Genomic DNA, 18,533 nt, shown 5'->3' with positions numbered 1-18,533 from the left:
AGGAATTAATATGGATTTTGGAATTTATTCCACTCCTAAACTGTAATGGTTTCACATGGAATCCATGTCACCATTCACACAGGTGCAGTTTTTTCTCTGCTGAAAGGAATGAGACTATCCTATGCCGGATGTATAGCAGCAATACAAATGTAAGGGTCAGGTTAATTTTCTGCCACTCTGCAAAACAGTTCAGTTAATGAAAAAAGCATAAAAACCACTAAAACACCGCAGTGTGTGAAGGAAGGGCTGCAAAAAGCCGCACCTCCTCTCCCCTGCACCCCCAGGTGATAGCACAGCAGTGACAGCTGACTGCTCCCCGTCACTGCCGGCTGTGTGCTGGTGACAAGAGGCAGTGCCCAGGGCTGAGGAGAGTCACGTCCTAGGGCACTGCGTCACCAGCAGACCTTCACCCCGCCAGCCATTACTGGGCAGCAGCAGCTGGTGCCCCCTCCTCGGCTGCCCTGAGCCGGTGCAGCCCCTCACCGCCCGGCACCGGGCTGTGGTGTTTGGGGAAGTGACTATAAATACACGGCCCCGTCCCTGCTCTGTGGACTGAGTGCGCGCCACAGCTCCACCCCGGACACCATCTTCCTTCACTGCTCTGTGTGTGTGTGACAGAAAGACGCCGCCGCTCATTGGCTGCCGACAAAGTCGAGCTTCGTATAGACGAGCGCTATTGGTGTACGAGTAGGGAGCACGTTGTATCGCAGGCTGTGATTGGCCGAGGCGGGAGCCAGGCTTGTGAGTGTGTGCGTCTTTTCCCTTCCCCCTTCCTCCTCCTCAGCTGTGTGACTGTGTCTCTGGCGGTGTCAATGGCTCCTCCTGCCGCGGACAGACGGGGCTTACGGGAGGGGATCTCATCGGGGCTCCTGTGAGAGAGCTCCACACACCGGAGAGTGACGGGACCGACCGGGGAGGGAGGAGCCGAGTCTGTCAAGTAAACCGCAGGTCGCGCACTCCTCACTCCGCAACCGACACCGGGGCGAGCCCAGCTCAGCGAGCAGCCAGGAGCCCGGCCCTCCTCCCCCCGACAGTCAGCAAATGAACTCGGTCAGAGCAGCGAACAGGAGACCCAGGCGAGTGTCGAGGCCGCGCCCGGTACAGCCGGAGAGAAACAACGCCGGGGAGCGGGGTAAGAGAGACGGCGGCGGGGAGACAGGAGGCGGAGGCCGGGGGAGGGGAGAGCGGCCGGGGGGCGGATTACAGGCGAGGGCCGCACGCTCTGCGAGGGGGGCCTAGTCCGGACGCAGCCTCGGGGGGCGCTGCCAGGAAAGTGCGAGGCTTGTGCGGGGCCTCAGGCCGCGCTTTGTCTGCTGCGGACCGCGGCCCAGTGGCCGCATCTGCCCTCCCGGTACCGGGGCCCCGCGCCATACAAAGGCTCCGCACATACGTGAGGTGACAGCAGCAGCAGCGGCGGCCCTCATCCCCCACTCACCCTCCATTCCTCCTCACCCTCCATTGTGCTGCCATCACCGCTCCCTCTGTGCCCTCAGACAGCAATTCTGATTATATTTCCTAATATAATATCTGTTTTGGTGCCTCGCGACGTCGTACTCGACCCCCAATATATAGTTTGCGTTGCTGATCTTCGAGCTAGCGAAACAAAGGGTTAAAAGGGAAGATTTTTTTTTTTTTAAATATATTTTTCTATTTTTGGGCTTCATTAGTAATCTTGCACCTTTTTTCACCCTTTCTCTGCTAGTTTTCCTTTTTATCTTTATGCTTTCGTAAATCAGTTGAGAGAGATAGCAGCGTGATGGATTCTCGCAGGATGGCAATGGAGCTGGTGATGGGGCGAAACGCACAGATTATAAGACAGGGCTGTTTTCATCAGGCACGATTGTTTAGATGTTTTTCTTTTAGCGCCAAATACATGCATTTAAGTAAAAAAAAAAAAAAATGTTTTCAAAGGTGGACAACTCCGCCACACCACCACCCCGTTTTTTTTTTTTTTTTTTTCAAACTGCTTTCACCTCGATCTTCAGCCATGGCGACTTGATGATCGATCTTGTTCAAGTCTAGATAGGTCCACCAGGGTCTTCTCCATGAAGCCATCGGGGTTGCTGATCTTCGACTTCTTCCTTCTATTTTTCCAACCATGATGTCCTTCTCCAGCGATTGCTGTCTTCGTATGATGCGTCCTAAGTAGGCTAGTCGTCGTAGCTTGGCGTTACATGTCTAAGTGTCCATTTTTTTTGTCTGACTTTATTTCCTCTGCTTCTTTTGAGTTTTTTTTTTTTTTTTTTTCAACCTGTTCAACAGTTTTTCTGGTCATTTTCAAGTCGTTGACTTGCAAAGAAGCCCAAAGACCTATAGAGAATGTTGTGAGCGACACCGCATAAAAATCACCACTCAACATGTTGGTCCATATCCGTGGAACTATATGAATGTAACATCTCAAGAAACTGCATGCAACAGGAATAAAATAAGAGCCAAAAGAATGGATTCTGGGGACGATTATTCTTTAAGCCCATAGAGAAAATAAAAAGCCGTCCAGAATGGGCTATTTTTTTGACAGTGTAAATATGCTCTAAGGACGGCATACAGTGGCTGCCAGCAGGCTGTCTGAAAGTCAGAGCTGGCAAGTTGGATTTTTCCAGCAGACATTTCAAGCCCATGGTATAAGGGCCAAATGTCAATTAATATTTGCGTACTCCTCCCCCCCCCCCCCCTCCAAGTTTAGTTGGTTATAAGACTAACAAAGATTGCATCCTTTAGGACCTTTCTGACCTACAGCAGATCAATCAATTTTAGAGCTTTATTAAAACTCTTTATGCCTTCTTCACTGACTGTCCAGGGCAGCACACATCCAAATATTCAATGACCCATCAGTTAGGGCTCACTTAGACGTCCGAGCACAGACCGCTAATGCATGGGCTGGCCGCCTTCACCTGAATGTGAAGGCGTCATATTTCTATTGAACCGTCACACTCTGGTTGGAAACCCGCTGCCAGTCCACACATTGCTTTCCCATATCAAACCCAAGATCTACAGACGTCTGCATGAGCCCTTAAAGGGAATGTCACCCCATTTTTGGCCTATGATATGAGATGCAGCCACCGCCATTAGGGGCTAATCTACAGCATTCTGTAATGCTGTAGCTAAGCCCCCGATGTAACCTGAAAGATAAGAAAAAAGTTATATTATACTCACCCGGGGAGTCCGGTCCAATGCGTGTTGCGGTCTGGTCCGGTGCCTCCCATCTTCTAGCAATGACCTCCTCCTTCTGTCGCGGCTCCTGCGCTGGCGTACTATATCTGCCCTGTTAAAGGCAGAGTAAAGTACTGCAGTGCGCTGGGCCTCTCTGACTTTTCCCGGCACCTGCGCACTGCAGTAATCTGCTCTGCTCTCAACAGGGCAGATATAGTATGCCTGTGCAGGAGCCGCGGCAGAAGTAAGAAGGAGGATTTCATCGCTAGAAGATGGAAGGTGTCGAACCGGACCACTGGGTGAGTATAATCTAGCTTGTTTTTCTTATCTTTCAGGTTACATCGGGGGCTTACCTACAGCATTACAGAATGCTGTAGATAAGCCCCTGATGGGGGTGGCCGCAACTCATGCCAAAAAATGGGGTGACAGATTCCCTTTAAATATTCTACGTGGATCTGGGACGACAGAACCAACCTCAGGCAAATGAAAGTCTCTTAGGATGATCGCAATGTAATCTGCTACACTTTTCCATGTGGATCACTTTTTAGTGATATATGGTAGATATAATTTTTTTTTTTTTTTTTTTTTGGTGGGTGGTTAGCAGCTCTTGTCAGTTTGATTGATTTGTCTCAGTACAGTATCTTGTTATTGGCAGCACGTTTCTATGTCCTGACGATAATGAAATATATTTATATTATCATTTTTTTTTTTTTTTGCCAGCGTAAACAGTCCATTCACCGGGGGAGCCAGCATTGTGCTCATTAATTGCATTAATAATCAGGAACGAATGCTCGTTCACTGATTCTCAGACCATCCAAAAAAACATTTTCTGGTGATTTTTTTTTTTTTTTTTTTTTTTGGCTTGTATGTACAGGTGAACATTCTATAGAGGTCCTATAAGAACGTACGCCTCATCGGTGCCAAGTCTTTGTCTGCAGGAAGCTTTTGCCAAAATTTGCTTTGTGATCCCTTAGTCGTCTTAATGATTATGATCTTGGCACTGTGCCTCTCGGTAAGAGGTTTCTGATCATTGCAGGGTCACTTCTGCTCCTGTGTAACCATCACAAGAAGCGTAATGTCGATGATTAGCATATACCGAGTACAGAAATCCACCTCGGGCAGAGCCATGTGCCAAGTACAGTAGTGTCAAGGGAACAATGGACCCCAGTTAAATGGTGTATTGGGGGAACACGTTGTATGGATGGAAATCTTTTGTGCTGTATAGAGAGTAATTCTTTAAATTAGGCATATTGTGATTGGTGACTTTATACAGTTGTGTCCAAAAGTATTGACACCCCTGCAATTCTATCAGATAATACTCAGTTTCTTCCTGAAAATGATAGCAAACACAAATTCTTTGTTGCTATTATCTTCATTTAATTAGTCTTAAATGAAAAAACAAAAAGAATTGTCCTAAAGCCAAATGGAATATAATTCCACACCAAACATAAAAAAGAGAGTGGACAAAAGTATTGGCACTGTTTGAAAAATCATGTGATACTTCTCTAATTTGTGTAATTAACAGCACCTGTAACTTACCTGTGGCACCTAACAGGTGTTGGCAATAACTAAATCACACTTGCAGCCAGTTGACACGGATTAAAGTTGACTCAACCTCTGTCCTGTGTCCTTGTGTGTACCACATTGAGCATGGAGAAAAGAAAGAAGACCAAAGAACTGTCTGAGGACTTGAGAAACCAAATTGTGAGGAAGCATGAGCAATCTCAAGGCTACAAGTCCATCTCCAAAGACCTGAATGTTCCTGTGTCTACCGTGCGCAGTGTCATCAAGAAGTTTAAAGCCCATGGCACTGTGGCTAGCCTCCCTAGATGTGGACAGAAAAGAAAAATTGACAAGAGGTTTCAACGCAAGATTGTGCGGATGTTGGATAAAGAACCTCGACTAACATCCAAACAAGTTCAAGCTGCCCTGCAGTCCGAGGGTACAACAGTGTCAACCCGTACTATCCGTCGGCGTCTGAATGAAAAGGGACTGTATGGTAGGAGACCCAGGAAGACCCCACTTCTTACCCCGTGACATAAAAAAAGCCAGGTTGGAGTTTGCCAAAAAAGCCAGGTTGGAGTTTGCCAAAAAAGCCAGGCTGGAGTTTGCCAAAAAAGCCTAAAACGTTTTGGAAGAATGTTCTCTGGTCAGATGAGACAAAAGTAGAGCTTTTTGGGCAAAGGCATCAACATAGAGTTTACAGGAGAAAAAAAGGCATTCAAAGAAAAGAACACGGTCCCTACAGTCAAACATGGCGGAGGTTCCCTAATGTTTTGGGGTTGCTTGCTGCCTCTGGCACTGGACTGCTTGACCGTGTGCATGGCATTATGAAGTCTGAAGACTACCAACACATTTTGCAGCATAATGTAGGGCCCAGTGTGAGAAAGCTGGGTCTCCCTCAGAGGTCATGGGTCTTCCAGCAGGACAATGACCCAAAACACACTTCAAAAAGCACTAGAAAATGGTTTGAGAGAAAGCACTGGAGACTTCTAAAATGGCCAGCAATGAGTCCAGACCTGAATCCCATAGAACACCTGTGGAGAGATCTAAAAATGGCAGTTTGGAGAAGGCACCCTTCAAATATCAGGGACCTGGAGCAGTTTGCCAAAGAAGAGTGGTCTAAAATTCCAGCAGAGCATTGTAAGAAACTAATTGATGGTTACCGGAAGCGGTTGGTCGCAGTTATTTTGGCTAAAGGTTATGCAACCAAGTATTAGGCTGAGGGTGCCAATACTTTTTTCTGGCCCATTTTTGGAGTTTTGTGTGAAATGATCAATGTTTTGCTTTTTGCGTCATTCTGTTTTTTTTTTTCATTTAAGACAAATTAAATGAAGATAATACCAAAGAATTTGTGGTTGCAATCAATTTCAGGAAGAAACTGAGTATTATCTGACAGAATTGCAGGGGTGTCAATACTTTTGTCCACAACTGTATCTTGTTCATGGTATAACCTTTATGAACATTTTTAGTGGCTTTCTTTTTTTTTTTTTTTCCCCTAACACTGATTTTCTTCTTATACTCAAAATAGGATTAAATAGATCTCCTCAGGAAGTCACGACTTGAGCATACTGTTGCTGATATTTATGTAAGGGAGCTTTAAAGAGGTTCTGTCCTCTTGCCTTTTATTACAAAATACATGTGATGTGCATAATCAATGTTGGAGCATTTTTTTTTTTTTCTATGACTCTGCTCATTGAGTGCTGCTCCTATTCCTCCTTTTAAGATGTACCATGAAATTTTTTAATTCATAAACAGTCCTAATGTAATGAGTACACTCAAATACTTATCGCCGTCTTCTCCAGTTTCCAGCGTAGTTCCATTCCCACGTGATCGCTCCTCTTCTTTGCCAGCTCATTCATGGACCGTTTTGCGTGGTAAAGCTGCTTCCTTCAATGTAAACCTATAGCGGCTAAGGATGAGGCTTTATAGACCTGCGTCGAGAAAGTGACTTTTAGCTTCAGACAAATTCCCCCCCCCATGTGATCAGATTAGTCTGTTTGCAGGTCACGTGGGCCAGAAGAGCAGCAGAGCTGCGCTGGAAACTGCTGAAGACGACGATTGGTAGTATATTAATGCACTTGCACTTCGTTGCATAGGTGATTTTTAAATGTCTTATGATATAAAAAAAAAATTAAGGAAAAATTAAGTGTCAGTACTGTGTATTATCAGTACTTGCTTTGTCAGAGACTCACCCCTTTGACTAGCTTTAAGGGAATCTATTTTTTTTCGACTGTAAGCTGCCGGCACTGCCATCCGGGGCTTATCTACAGCATTCTGTAATGCTGTAGATAAGCCCCCGATGTAACCTGAAAGAGAAGAAAAACGAGTTATATTATACTCACTCAGGGGCGGTCCGGAGGTTGTCGCAGTCCAGTGCGCAGGCATCGGGAAAGGTCAGAGGTCCGGCGCCTGCGCACTGCAGGACTCTGCCCTGCCCTCAGCAGGGCAGAGCAGTGCACTGGAGCCACGACGGGAAGCAAAGAAGAGGACGTCCCCGCTAGAAGATGGGAGGCACCAGACAGCGACACCCTCCGGACCAAGACCGGACCGCCCCTGGGTGAATATAATATAACTCGTTTTTATTCTCTTTCAGGTTTCATCAGGGGCTTATCTACAGCATTACAAAATGCTGTAGTTAAGCCCCTGATGGTGGTGGTCGCATCTCATAGGCCAAAAGTCAGGTGACAAATTCCGTTTCATTGTAGCACCCTGTTGTCAATTTATACATTTCCAAGTGGAATAGCGGGGTTAAAAAAACAATTTGGAGTTTAGAAATAAACGGGGATCCAGAATGGCTATTTAATGGGTAATATTAGTATAGCGCCTACATATTTGGGTGATTTGTTCATTTTTACTCTGAAGGGAAACTTAATATCAAGAAGCAAAGTAGATTGGTATGTAAGGGGCGTTCATGGGCAGAGAGTGCGCAGTGAACATTGCTACTTCTGTGTGAGTATACAGATCATTGCAGACAGCCTGGACCATTATCAAATACACACCTGCAGATCGTAATGGCGTGTGACTGTACAGGTCTTAAAATGCTGTGGGCAGTCAACTCGTGGGAATGTGAGGTATATAGTGGCCAGAGAGTAGATTTGTCAGTCATGTACATCCTACCCACACTGAGCTCCTCAGAATTGCAAATGGTGTGGCCAAACTACTGGACATAACTCTGCCAATCGTGTGACAGGCAGGAGGGTGCAGCTCATGAATACGCACTACTCCTGGGCTTGAGTATATCATTAAGAGGACTCCTGGCAGTGCAAAATGTGACGTTCCCAAAGCCATACTAAACAAGATAGTGGAGCATGCTTGATCTTATGGGAAATCTTGGAGACTTCCTCCCGCTTTTACCCTTTTCATGTAAAGCGTAAAACTCTCCGCACAATCAGTATGTAGACATCACTGCTTATTTTATTTTAGAAAAACTCTGCTGTGTGGATTTGGCCTAAGGACGCAACCAGAACACGCAAGACTTTTGCATTGTAGGAGCCACATGTTTGTGATATACACACAAGCCCCCGTTACACATAGCAATATCGCTGTAAAGTCACCGATTTTGTGACGCAGCAGCGATATTGCTAGCGATATCGCTACATGTGATACCTCCGACCGGCTCCCCCGCTGCTCATCGCTGGTCGCGCGAGAAGGTCCTGGATCATTTCTCGCCGGGCGCTTCCTGTGGCGCCGATGAGTGACACGTGGAGGCGGGCGGGAGGACGTCCGGATCGCCTCGTCTGACAGGTAAGTAGCGACCCCCGACCGCTGCTATGTCGCTGGTGAGATCTGCCGGTGTGGCAGCTCACTAGCGACCACTTAGCGATGTACCAGCGATCCATATCGTTGTCGGGATCGCTGGTGCATCGCTAAGTGTAACGGTACCCTTAGACTGCCATACAAAGTGAATCTAGCAAACAGGTGTTGTCTAACTTGGTGATGTTCCTGCCTTTTTCATTTTGTTGATTTTTAGGTTCACACCAGCATTGCAGCAAGACACTATTTTTACATGAAGAAAGAATGCAGGTCAAAGTGTATAGTTACCTGCAGCAAAGCCTCAGGGGAAAATGTTACATTACACAGTTCTTACTGAAATTAATTGGCTGTGTTTTAACGACTCTGGATCATGCGTGCCCCAATATAGACTCTGCATTTCTTTAGGTACTTTGGGGGTGTTCAAAAAATAAACTTTGTAAACTAGACAAGACAATTGCATCGGGGCTCAGAGGAGATATGGAGTAGTTTGTGCTAAAACTGTAGTGAGTGTTTCCCTATGGGTAAATGTTACTACTTTTTTTTTTTTTTTTTTGGGGAAAAGACACTTTTATATCTGTCCCATAGAATGTTACTGTAAACCTACAGTGTAACATCAAAATTGATGCATCTCCATATTGCCTCTATGGGATCTGCTGACAAGTACAGTCGGTGGCCAAAAAAATCTAGTGCTGCACTCCAGCCTGTAAGAATTGGTTAACACTCCCCCAAAATGTATTCATCAGATGTATTCATTTTTGTAAGCAGTGCAAATAAGGTTGTGGTTTTTTTTTCTTTTTTTTAAGCCAATTTTGGATAACTCCCCCCAAAAACAGACAAAACCTTCTTGACTTTTCGGCTTGAAAATTAATCCTGGGAGTAAATGTTTGTGTGTTGGATGTCAGCAAATTTGCCTGATGGGCTTCCTCTCTTCCATAGACTATTTTATTCAAAATGGAACCTTGTTAAAAAATCTTAGATCTGTTCTTAAACATAAAGACACTCGGTCAACAGAGAAGAAATGGCCATTGAGTTGTGACGACAGCCTCGATCGCACATGCCTTAACTGGATCCTAATTCTGTGACTCCAATCTGCATTGAAGCTTCAGATTATCACAAGATTTCCACCCTGTCTCCCTAGTTAGGTGACTAATGTCCCATCATTTGCATCTTGTTTATCAGCCAGAATGTTTTGTGACTAATTCCGTGTGACCTGGTGACTCCTTGTGTCATCCTACCCGTCTGCTTCTGACAGTGTTTCCTATCAAAATTGTTCATGGGTAAATACAGGTTATTGATGCCAATATAATGACCGTAGGAAGGTGCTATGTTAATAAGACAGGAAATACCTGTGACTCAGGGCTGGCTAGTTAGTAGGATGAGGAGCGAACATCCACAGTAGTATCTCCTGTAACTGGAGCAGGCCATGAGTTCCGTCAGTGCACAGGGAATTGCCACCGTTCTTGGCCGGATTGCATTATTAAGGAGTTAGCAAACCCTAATCAGAGGGACTATTCTATTTTCTACCTACCTCTAAAATTACGCAACCGTCCTTCCAGAAGGTGCACACTAGTTTTTGATGTCCAGATTTACGATGGGAGGCTTTGCTTGACTTCCAGGCTTTAGTATCCTCATGGGTTACCGTAAATAGTCTATGTTGCATAATGTTTTTAATAAAAATATCCCACCGTTTCGGGTCTACTTCTATGTAGACTGATGTATCTCCATGTGAACACCTTGCAAACTAAGCTTTTGGAACAGAATCCTGTAGTCAGAAGGTGATCGAACATCTCAATGGCCAAACACTCGGCAGCTTTTTCCTAAGCCGAGTTCTCGTGTTCTGCTAGCAGTGCTGAAGACTCCCCTGGCAGCGGTCAATCTCCATTCAGAACACAAACTGCACACTGAGTATGGAGTCAGAAGGCCACCATAAATCTTTGGACTCCATTAATAAAACATGGACATGTCAGCCCCAGAGGCTAGTGAACATGATCAGTACATGTTCTGTCCTAGAACTCCTATGTGAAAAATGCTTCTAAACAAGGCCTTAGATTGACGACTAGTTCCACCATCTTCACTGTGCATAGGGGTTTGTACTTCCCGTGTTCCAGGCTTCCGTTACTGTTTGCAAAACCAAGCATGTAAGTACAGGAGACATATAACTTTGACTACATGGCCATGGTATGCTGTATGTTGGCTGGTACCATGAATACACATAGGTTTGCATAGCAGCCATAAGTGTAGGATATTTTGAAAGGTGTCGTCCTATGTCTGATCGGCTGAAGATCTTGATCGGGGCCTCTAAGGCTACTTTCACACATCAGTTTTTTGCCGTCAGGCAGGATCCGGCTTTTTTTAGAAAAAACGGATCCGGCATAAATTTTGGAGAACTGTAGAAACGGATCCGTTTTTTTGCTGGATCCGTCTCTGTTCCTGGCGGCTGGCCAATTGGATCTGAGCATGCGCAGACTTAAAAAAACCGGATCCGGTTGCTGGATCCGTCTTTTTCTGGATCCGGCGCATTCCGGCGCCCATAGACTTTCATTGTAGCAAAAAGCTGGGAGCGCCGGATCCAGCGCTTCCGGCTTTTTCGCCGGAGACAAAAAACGTTACAGTAGACGTTTTTTCAAGACGCCGGAATGAGACAAGTTGCCGGATCCGGCAAAAAACGGATGAAACGCAATGCCATCCGGCGCTAATGCAAGTCAATGGGGAAAAAACGGATCCGGCATTGCATTTTGCCGGATCCGTTTTTTCCAAAAAAAGCCGGATCGCGCCTGAAGGCAAAAAACTGATGTGTGAAAGAGGCCTAAGACATGCATATGTTCTAAAATGGTCTATGGACAGGGTTTCTCATCTGTCATCACAATTTAGTGGAAAACTTAAATATATATTTTTTGAATTGCTTTATCCGAATCTGATATTGGCATGTTTGTAAAACTAAGCAGGATCTGTTCTGCAGCACTCTGCAGCAACTGTTACACATTGAATGAAGCTGTACCGTGTATCTCCGTTCAATGGTAGCAGATCCCACAGCATCTGAATGTTAACAGCTGATTTTTTTTTTTTTTGGGGGGGGATGAACTCCCATCAGTCTGCTATTGATCCCCATTACATGCCTGGAAACCACCTACCACCCCCATGAAAAATAACTGACCAGCTGATTTGGGGCAGCATGAATCGGAGCTTGGCTGTATGATTGTCGACCAGGTATACATTTTCTCCAGCCGGTAAATGAAAATGTACGGTAGTTATTCGAGGTGACTGACAAGTTTCATTTGATCTTTTTTGATACAAACTGACATTTCAGAGAGAAATAGACCTGACTGCAATTGCCCCTTAGAATGCTTCGTCTACATGGTTGCCCAAAGACCCTCGCACAGGCCGTCACTTGGCTGAATAGTAGTGTAATCCGATGAAAGAGTTCATTCAATATCTTCCGTTCATTGACTTTTTTTTTTTTCTTCTTCCTTCCACTTCCTCAAAATTGAAAGTGAAATCTTGCTTTAGGTTTTGTATATTGGGTGCACATTCACTTGGAAAGACCAAGGAGAGGTGCTTTGTGCTCCTCTGCTGTGAATTGCTCCATGTCCCGTCTTTGTTATTGTCAGGGCAGCTGAGGACAGCAGCAACCAAATAACTGTTTTGCATAAGGCAGAGTTGTGATCCTAGCACAACCGGGGGCAGTAGCACAAAACATGGGGACGCTTCACACATCCGCTAATCTTGCAGGCGAACGTGCTGTTCTGTTGTCAAGTGAACTCCTCGTTTTGATTTTTTTTTTTTTTTTTTGTGGATGATTTTGGTGCTTATGGTAACCTCTTATATGACTGGTGTGGCGTAACTCGTGATCCAGCCTCACAATGCTGACGAGTCAGATTGCTTTGCCCAGGTCACTTTTTTTTTTTTTTTTAATATAGTTTAGCTCAAGACATACCGTAATTGGCATCACAGCGTATACCATGGATCATTATTCTGGGCATGTGCGAGGAGACGGGAGCCACGAAAATTGTGCTGGTGTCCAAAGGAGCACAATCATAACCATTGGCTTGTAGAATCTGAGAATACTTGTAGCCAATGCACTGAAATTGTTTAAGGTCTAATCTTCCAGGTTTTATCTCTTGTAATTTTTTTTTTTTTTTCTCAAGACAGTCTGAGGAATAAATTGCAGCATGCACCATCCCAATCGGCCGTGCAAGTCAATGAGTGCCGTGGGAAAAACTGGACTGCACTCGGATGAAATCTAAGTGTGGTCCGATCTTCATTGGCTGAGAACATGGAGAAATTTATTTACTAAATTGTTATAATTCTATAATTAGCATACACTGAGGCTGTGTTCACACACAGTGTTTTTTTTAGCGTTTTTTACTGCGGTTTTCACTATAAAACCGCTAAAAATAAGCTTCACGGTCATTTCTATGCATTTTGCACTTTTTGTGCACATTGATGCGTTTTTTACCGCGAAAAAACAGCATCGCGGTAAAACGCAGCATGCACATTAATTTTGCGGATTTTTCCGCGGTTTAGGCTTCCATGCTTTTAGAAACCGCTGCGGGAAAAAAAAGCATCAAAAACGTGCAAAAAACGCAGCGGAAAAATAGGTGCGGTTTCTGGGAAGGGATTCAGGTTTTTGAGCAGAAATTTTCTGCAACGTGTGCACTTAGCCTGACTGTTTTTTTTTTTTTTTTTCCCCTTGAGAGAAAATACGGTCGTGTAAACTGAGCTTTGGTCTTGGGAAATGTTCAAACCAGGCCTTTTGTTTTCCTACATCAGTCAGACAAGATGTGCTGTAGATAACGATAAACTTAAAGGGTTATTCCTGTCTCCTACACTGTTCCACCACTGCCAGGGGCCTGTGCACTTCTGATTGACAGTCCAGACTCGAGCGCCATGGAAGTTTTCTACCCTGTAATGGGTTTTTTTTTTTTTTTCTATAGCTAGTTTTGCCTTTGCAGAATCTGAGACGCTCAAGGGCACAGAAGCTGGCCATATAAAACGATGCAGCGCTTGCAAGTTCTATGGAAATAACTTGTAAGTTCTGCGCCCCTTACGTAGGTGGATAGTCTCCTAGAATAAGACTTCATCGTTGGCCAGTAACTTAGGCATCAAGCAGCCCACTGCCGATTTAACTCCCCCTTGAGCAGGGAGAGCACTATTGTTAAGGGCGAAAATGCAAAGTTGCTCATTCTTATATTGGCAAATGTTAATAAAGAGTTCAAATGCCATTTAGGCAACATATAAAAAAAATGCCATGCTCTTAGGTATGGGTTTGATTACCAAGAAGTGGTCTTGGTAATCCAAAAGTTTTTGTATCTGCCCTTGTATAAAGGGGTCTTTCCCTGCAGCTGGAGTCTGTCCTGTTTGCTCCTGGTTGGCCTCATTGCTTGGTATCCTTGTGTTAATGGCCTCCTATTGTTAGTCCTGGGCGATGTCTGGAGGATCCTGTTGTGTTAGGTGTATTTACTGAGGTGTCAGCCAGTCACTGAGGTCAATATAACACGTATAATGTTATAGAAATGTGGCGGAAGGTGAGGCCGCCGTGCCTCCAGTGATCACAGCCGACTTTACATGGACCAGCTCCATTGACCTGTCTTGTACCTTACATTACTAATCTGTTTGGTGAATGACAGATACAATAATTATAAGAACGCTTCAGCTTAACGATTTTATTTTAATTATAAATTCCCAGTTTGATTACTAATAAATGTAACAACAATTCTCTCCTAGCATCGTGCCATATTAGTGACTGTTTCTCCACACATTGCTATGGGAGTAGTAGCCACAGGGAGCTGGGGACAGATTATGATTTGTTTTGTACAACCCTCTAACCAAAGGCAACTGGAAACAAACACGTCCTAAACAATACATAGAGCTGTAATGTAAGCGGCTGTATGGAAGAGCCAGAAATTTACTACTTGTCACATGTTGATTTGATCTCGTGGCGTGGGGTTTGCTGCATTCGCTCGGTTAATGCCAGGTATCTGCCGTTCATCTCCTACTTCTATTTCTAAGTCAGGTATCGGATGCAGGTGTTGAATATTTTTTTTTTTTATGTTAGTCGTGTGTAGCAGCTTGTGGGTTAATGCTGTGAGATCTGATGATAAAGCATAATGGACTAGTGTAGGTATCGGGTACAGACCTGGAATGCTTAATCTGTTATCGATCTCTTGCTGATGGAGTTTAATGCAGTTTCACTGCTACTCATCCTGTATCTAAAACTTTTCTTTCCAGTGTGTAATTTACCAGATAAGTAGAAATGTTAAAAAATTTATGTTGGTCTTAAATCTCACTCGGACTTTTTTTTTTTTTTTTCTTTATAATACGTAGATTGCACATGTAAATATTTATCAAAGCAAAACAAAACATGTGAATGAGGCCTAAAAGAATTTTTTTTTTTCTTTAGCTATATTGCGACGTCTAATACAGTTACTATCAAAATAAAGAGATTTTATCTTTTATATTTTTCAGCTTTTTCGTGTGCAAAAAAAAAAAGTGCACCCAAAAAGCTGATGGTCGCTTCTCAATGTTCCCACCGGCTCAGCATTGCTTCAGTGTAGCGCTGGCTGTCAGTCACTGTGGGGGTGCGCTAACAGCTGCCGCTCAGTAAAGTTAGCGATGCTTGAATACACACCTGAATGTCTCTATGGCAGAAAGCCAGTGGTTACTGGGAGAAGGTTCAACAGTTTCAGTAGTGCGACCAGGTACCTTCATAATGCAGTTGTCTCCAAATCTGAGGGGTGATGGCGTTATCGGACCTGTTTGATCCCTCTAACAAGCAGGAATAAAAGCGGACAGCACACGGATGCAACTAAGGTGACATTGCTGTGGTGTCTGAGGTTCTTCATGGACCTATGTATTTTACATTGGCGGGTTTGATCCATGACTTGTGATCAAAATTGACTTTTCTCAAGTTTTTATTTACTCCATCCTTGATTTGGGAAAAAAAAAAATAAAAAAATCACAAACATGTGAACAGCCCTATAGACAAGTATTTCCGTCATGTTTTCAGGACTCCCTTAGTATTGTGCAGGTGATGGAATTAAGGCATGGGAAACTGCCACACCTGTCCAATAATAAGAATAATCCTGAAAACAAACGTTGATGAGAATGTGGGTTTTTTTTTTTTTTCCCTTTGTTGTTTTCATAAATAAGGAGAAAAAAAAAAAAATGTCTGAGTGAGAGCTCAGGGTCTGTTTAAATGGACTGGCGGGTGGCACGATACAGACACCAATCGGTAAACCTTCACACAGACCGAAATGGAAGTCTAGAACCAGAGAAAAGAAAAAAAATTAATACATCCACATACCTGCTGATGTACAGTACACACGGCATCCATGTTCTCTCCATGAATTTTACAGACTCATAGACTTACTTGGGTGATTTTAATCTGTACCTATGGTCAACAATGGAGAATTTCCTCCCCCCCCCCCCATTTTCTAGGTGTAAAAACACAAACGTCAACAGGCAAATATACTACAATAGGGGTACCTTTTCTAACCATGAAAAACGGACGTCTAAATTTTCTTTTTTTCTAACACTATCCAGATTATCTATAATCTTTACCACTGCTATTCGTCCACACCAAATAAAGCTGCAGTTATCGCAAACAGCCGTTTTTAAAACTGTTAATTTCATGATTATTTTGCAGTGTAAACCGCTTTCTGATCAAACACTGGTTCAGCAGGTGAAGTAAGCTTTTAGGGTGAGTGCACACAGTGCGGATTCAGCTGCTGATTTTTCCACACGGATTTGCAGGTAAATCCGCAGGTAAAATAACCTGCGGTTTACCTGCGGATTTGCCCCTGCGGTTTGACACCTGTACAATGGAACAGGTGTCAAACCGCTGCGGAATCTGCAGAAAGTTGACTTGCTGATGATTTAAAACCGCAGCAAATCCGCAGTTCAAAATCCATTGGTTAACATTGTACTGTACCTTGCTTGCGGATCTGCAGAGGCAAATCCGCTGCAGAGGCAAATCCGCTGCGGATGCGCAGCAAAATCCGCACCGTGTGCACGCACCCTTACACTGCACAAAAGACCATGGTTTTGGCGGTGTTTTGTCTTGTGTCAACAGAACTCGCAGTGTTGAGAGCCATATGTGCACTGAGCGATTTGTTACAGATCGCTCAATGCACATTTTTCTTTACTGGGGAAAAAAAAATTGGTCTCGAACCAGCTTTCATGTCAAAATGCCTAAGGCCTCATACCCATTGGCGATTAAAAAAAGGTCCGATATCTCGACTGGAAAAAAGGGTAGAGTGTTATGCCAATGTCATGCGACTTCTATGCGATATATTTTTTTTTTTTCCCATCAACTTTTTCTACAGTCATTTACAGGACCATTTGCAGTGTTCTATACCACAGAATGGTGATGTATCCGTTAAAAACTGATGGAAAACGGATGGTCCGTTTTTGGTCCGTCTTTTTAATCGCACCCATTGACTTCTATTGGCGAAAATCGCTGCAATTTTTTTTTTTTTTCTTTTTTTCTCAGACGGATTTTGGCTGAGAAAAAAATCGCAAGTGAGATGTCACCCATTCACTAACATTGGTCAGAGTGCAATCGTCCGATTTTATCGCCAGTGAGTATGAGGCCTAAGGGTTTAAAAGGTTCTTTAAAAAAAAAAAAAAAAAATTACTGAGCTGTAGGAGAAGGAATAACTTATTAACTGGGTGTCCATTCACTTGGAGTTCCAGCAATCTTAGGATTGGCGCTTTGCAGCCCCCTCTTGACTGGGGCAGTGGTGCGCATGTGTGGTCTCCTGGAAATAGCAGAGTGCTGTTCTTGGCAGTTTCATAGACTATGAATGGGAAGGAGGTTACACTCCTGCATCTCCCCTTCATTCAGGATGGGGCTGCAGAACCCCCAATCTCAGAATCACCGGGAGTTCCAGCAGTCGGACCCCAAATTATAAAGTAGTTCCCTATTCTATGGCTAGGCTGTAGCTTTACTTTTTGTGAAAAACCTTTTTAAGGCTAGTTTCACACTAGTGTTTTTTTAGCACTGCGCTTCGTGCGCAATAGAATCGCATGCAAAAAACGCATCATGCGTTTTGTATGCGTTTGCTTTTTTAGGCGCATGCGTTTTAACCAGTTTCTAGCCATGTTAACTCTTCACAGGCGTGCGCATGTCCATACGCACGCCTGCTTGTCCATAGACTGTAATGTGATTTTTTTTTTTTTTTTTTTGCGTATTCCGTGCACATGCGTTTTTTTTTTAGACAGGTCGGACGGACCAAAAAGCAGGTTGCGCCTAGGTGCATACTACAAAAATGCATGCACGCGAAAACTCATACGTACGCATGCATACGCTAGACCATGCGCTCCCATGTTAAAGATAGGGGCGCATGGACGCGCCCAAAGCGCAGCGCTAAAAAACGCTAATGTGAAACCAGCTTTAATCCTGTGTAACTTGACAATGGAGGGGGCCTTAAACCTTTTTTTTTTTTTTTATGGACTTGGAAACATAAAAGTTGTGTGGTTTTTAGGCCAACAGCTATTTCTGTAGAAAACTCAATAAAAACAGCTGAGCATACGTGTGTGCTAATGTTTATGATCCCAGTAAAGAGCTAACAGATGAACGGCATACTAGGGCACACAAATCACCACATTACCAGACGGAGCTCTTTATCTGAAGTATTGCGGCATATGATTCAGTCGAAAAATGGAGGTGCTTGCATGAAAAAACATGAATATTTCAATGTGAAGCAAAAAAAGAAGAAATATGCAGCACTCACCAAAGTAGCTGAAAAACTGTGAGTCTTTATTTCACATAATTTCCATCAAATGTGTGGACATGCAGGACGTGGAGGAATGCTAGGGGAGGGAGGTGCCGGACAACTGCCGTTTCGCGATTACTCGCTTCTACGGGTCCAGGTTTATGTATGGTTTAAAGACCGCTATGCTCGTTGGATGTCTGTCGACAGACTCTGCCACACACACGGGCGCTTATTTGGCTTGGCGCTTCTGTATTCTGTATGAGAAAGATGGCAACGGATTTCTCTATCGGCATCATATCTCCAGCAGAACAAAGCAGTCGATGGTCCAATAGTATTGGACTTGCCCAAAAGATATATTGCCCCCTCCCCCAGTCAGTTAGCAGGCACCCCCATACACATTTGAGAGACTGG

General features: G+C 44.1%; 1 protein-coding gene across 2 annotated transcripts in view; it reads left to right on the top strand.

The window, feature by feature from the left end:
* The first annotated feature begins 767 nt into the window (after window positions 1-767).
* FBXO11 (F-box protein 11) overlaps window positions 768-18,533 on the top strand; it is a 111,598-nt gene continuing 93,832 nt past the window's right edge. Inside the window, exon 1 of one of the 2 annotated variants that reach the window (XM_073554017.1) lies at window positions 768-1,076. Coding sequence is in view for 1 of the 2 variants with exons in the window: in XM_073554016.1 (XP_073410117.1) it covers window positions 1,042-1,132 (91 nt within the window). In the remaining variant the exon portion in view is untranslated. Of the gene's footprint in view, window positions 1,133-18,533 lie in introns of both variants that reach the window. The other variant, XM_073554016.1, reaches the window with a different exon arrangement.

Source organism: Dendrobates tinctorius, unplaced genomic scaffold (assembly GCF_039654945.1).
Source record: "Dendrobates tinctorius isolate UK_male_01 unplaced genomic scaffold, ASM3965494v1 ptg000205l, whole genome shotgun sequence".
Lineage (NCBI taxonomy): Eukaryota > Metazoa > Chordata > Amphibia > Anura > Dendrobatidae > Dendrobates > Dendrobates tinctorius.
The sequence above is the reverse complement of the archived record's forward strand: the minus strand, read 5'-3'. Positions and strand labels throughout refer to the sequence as shown.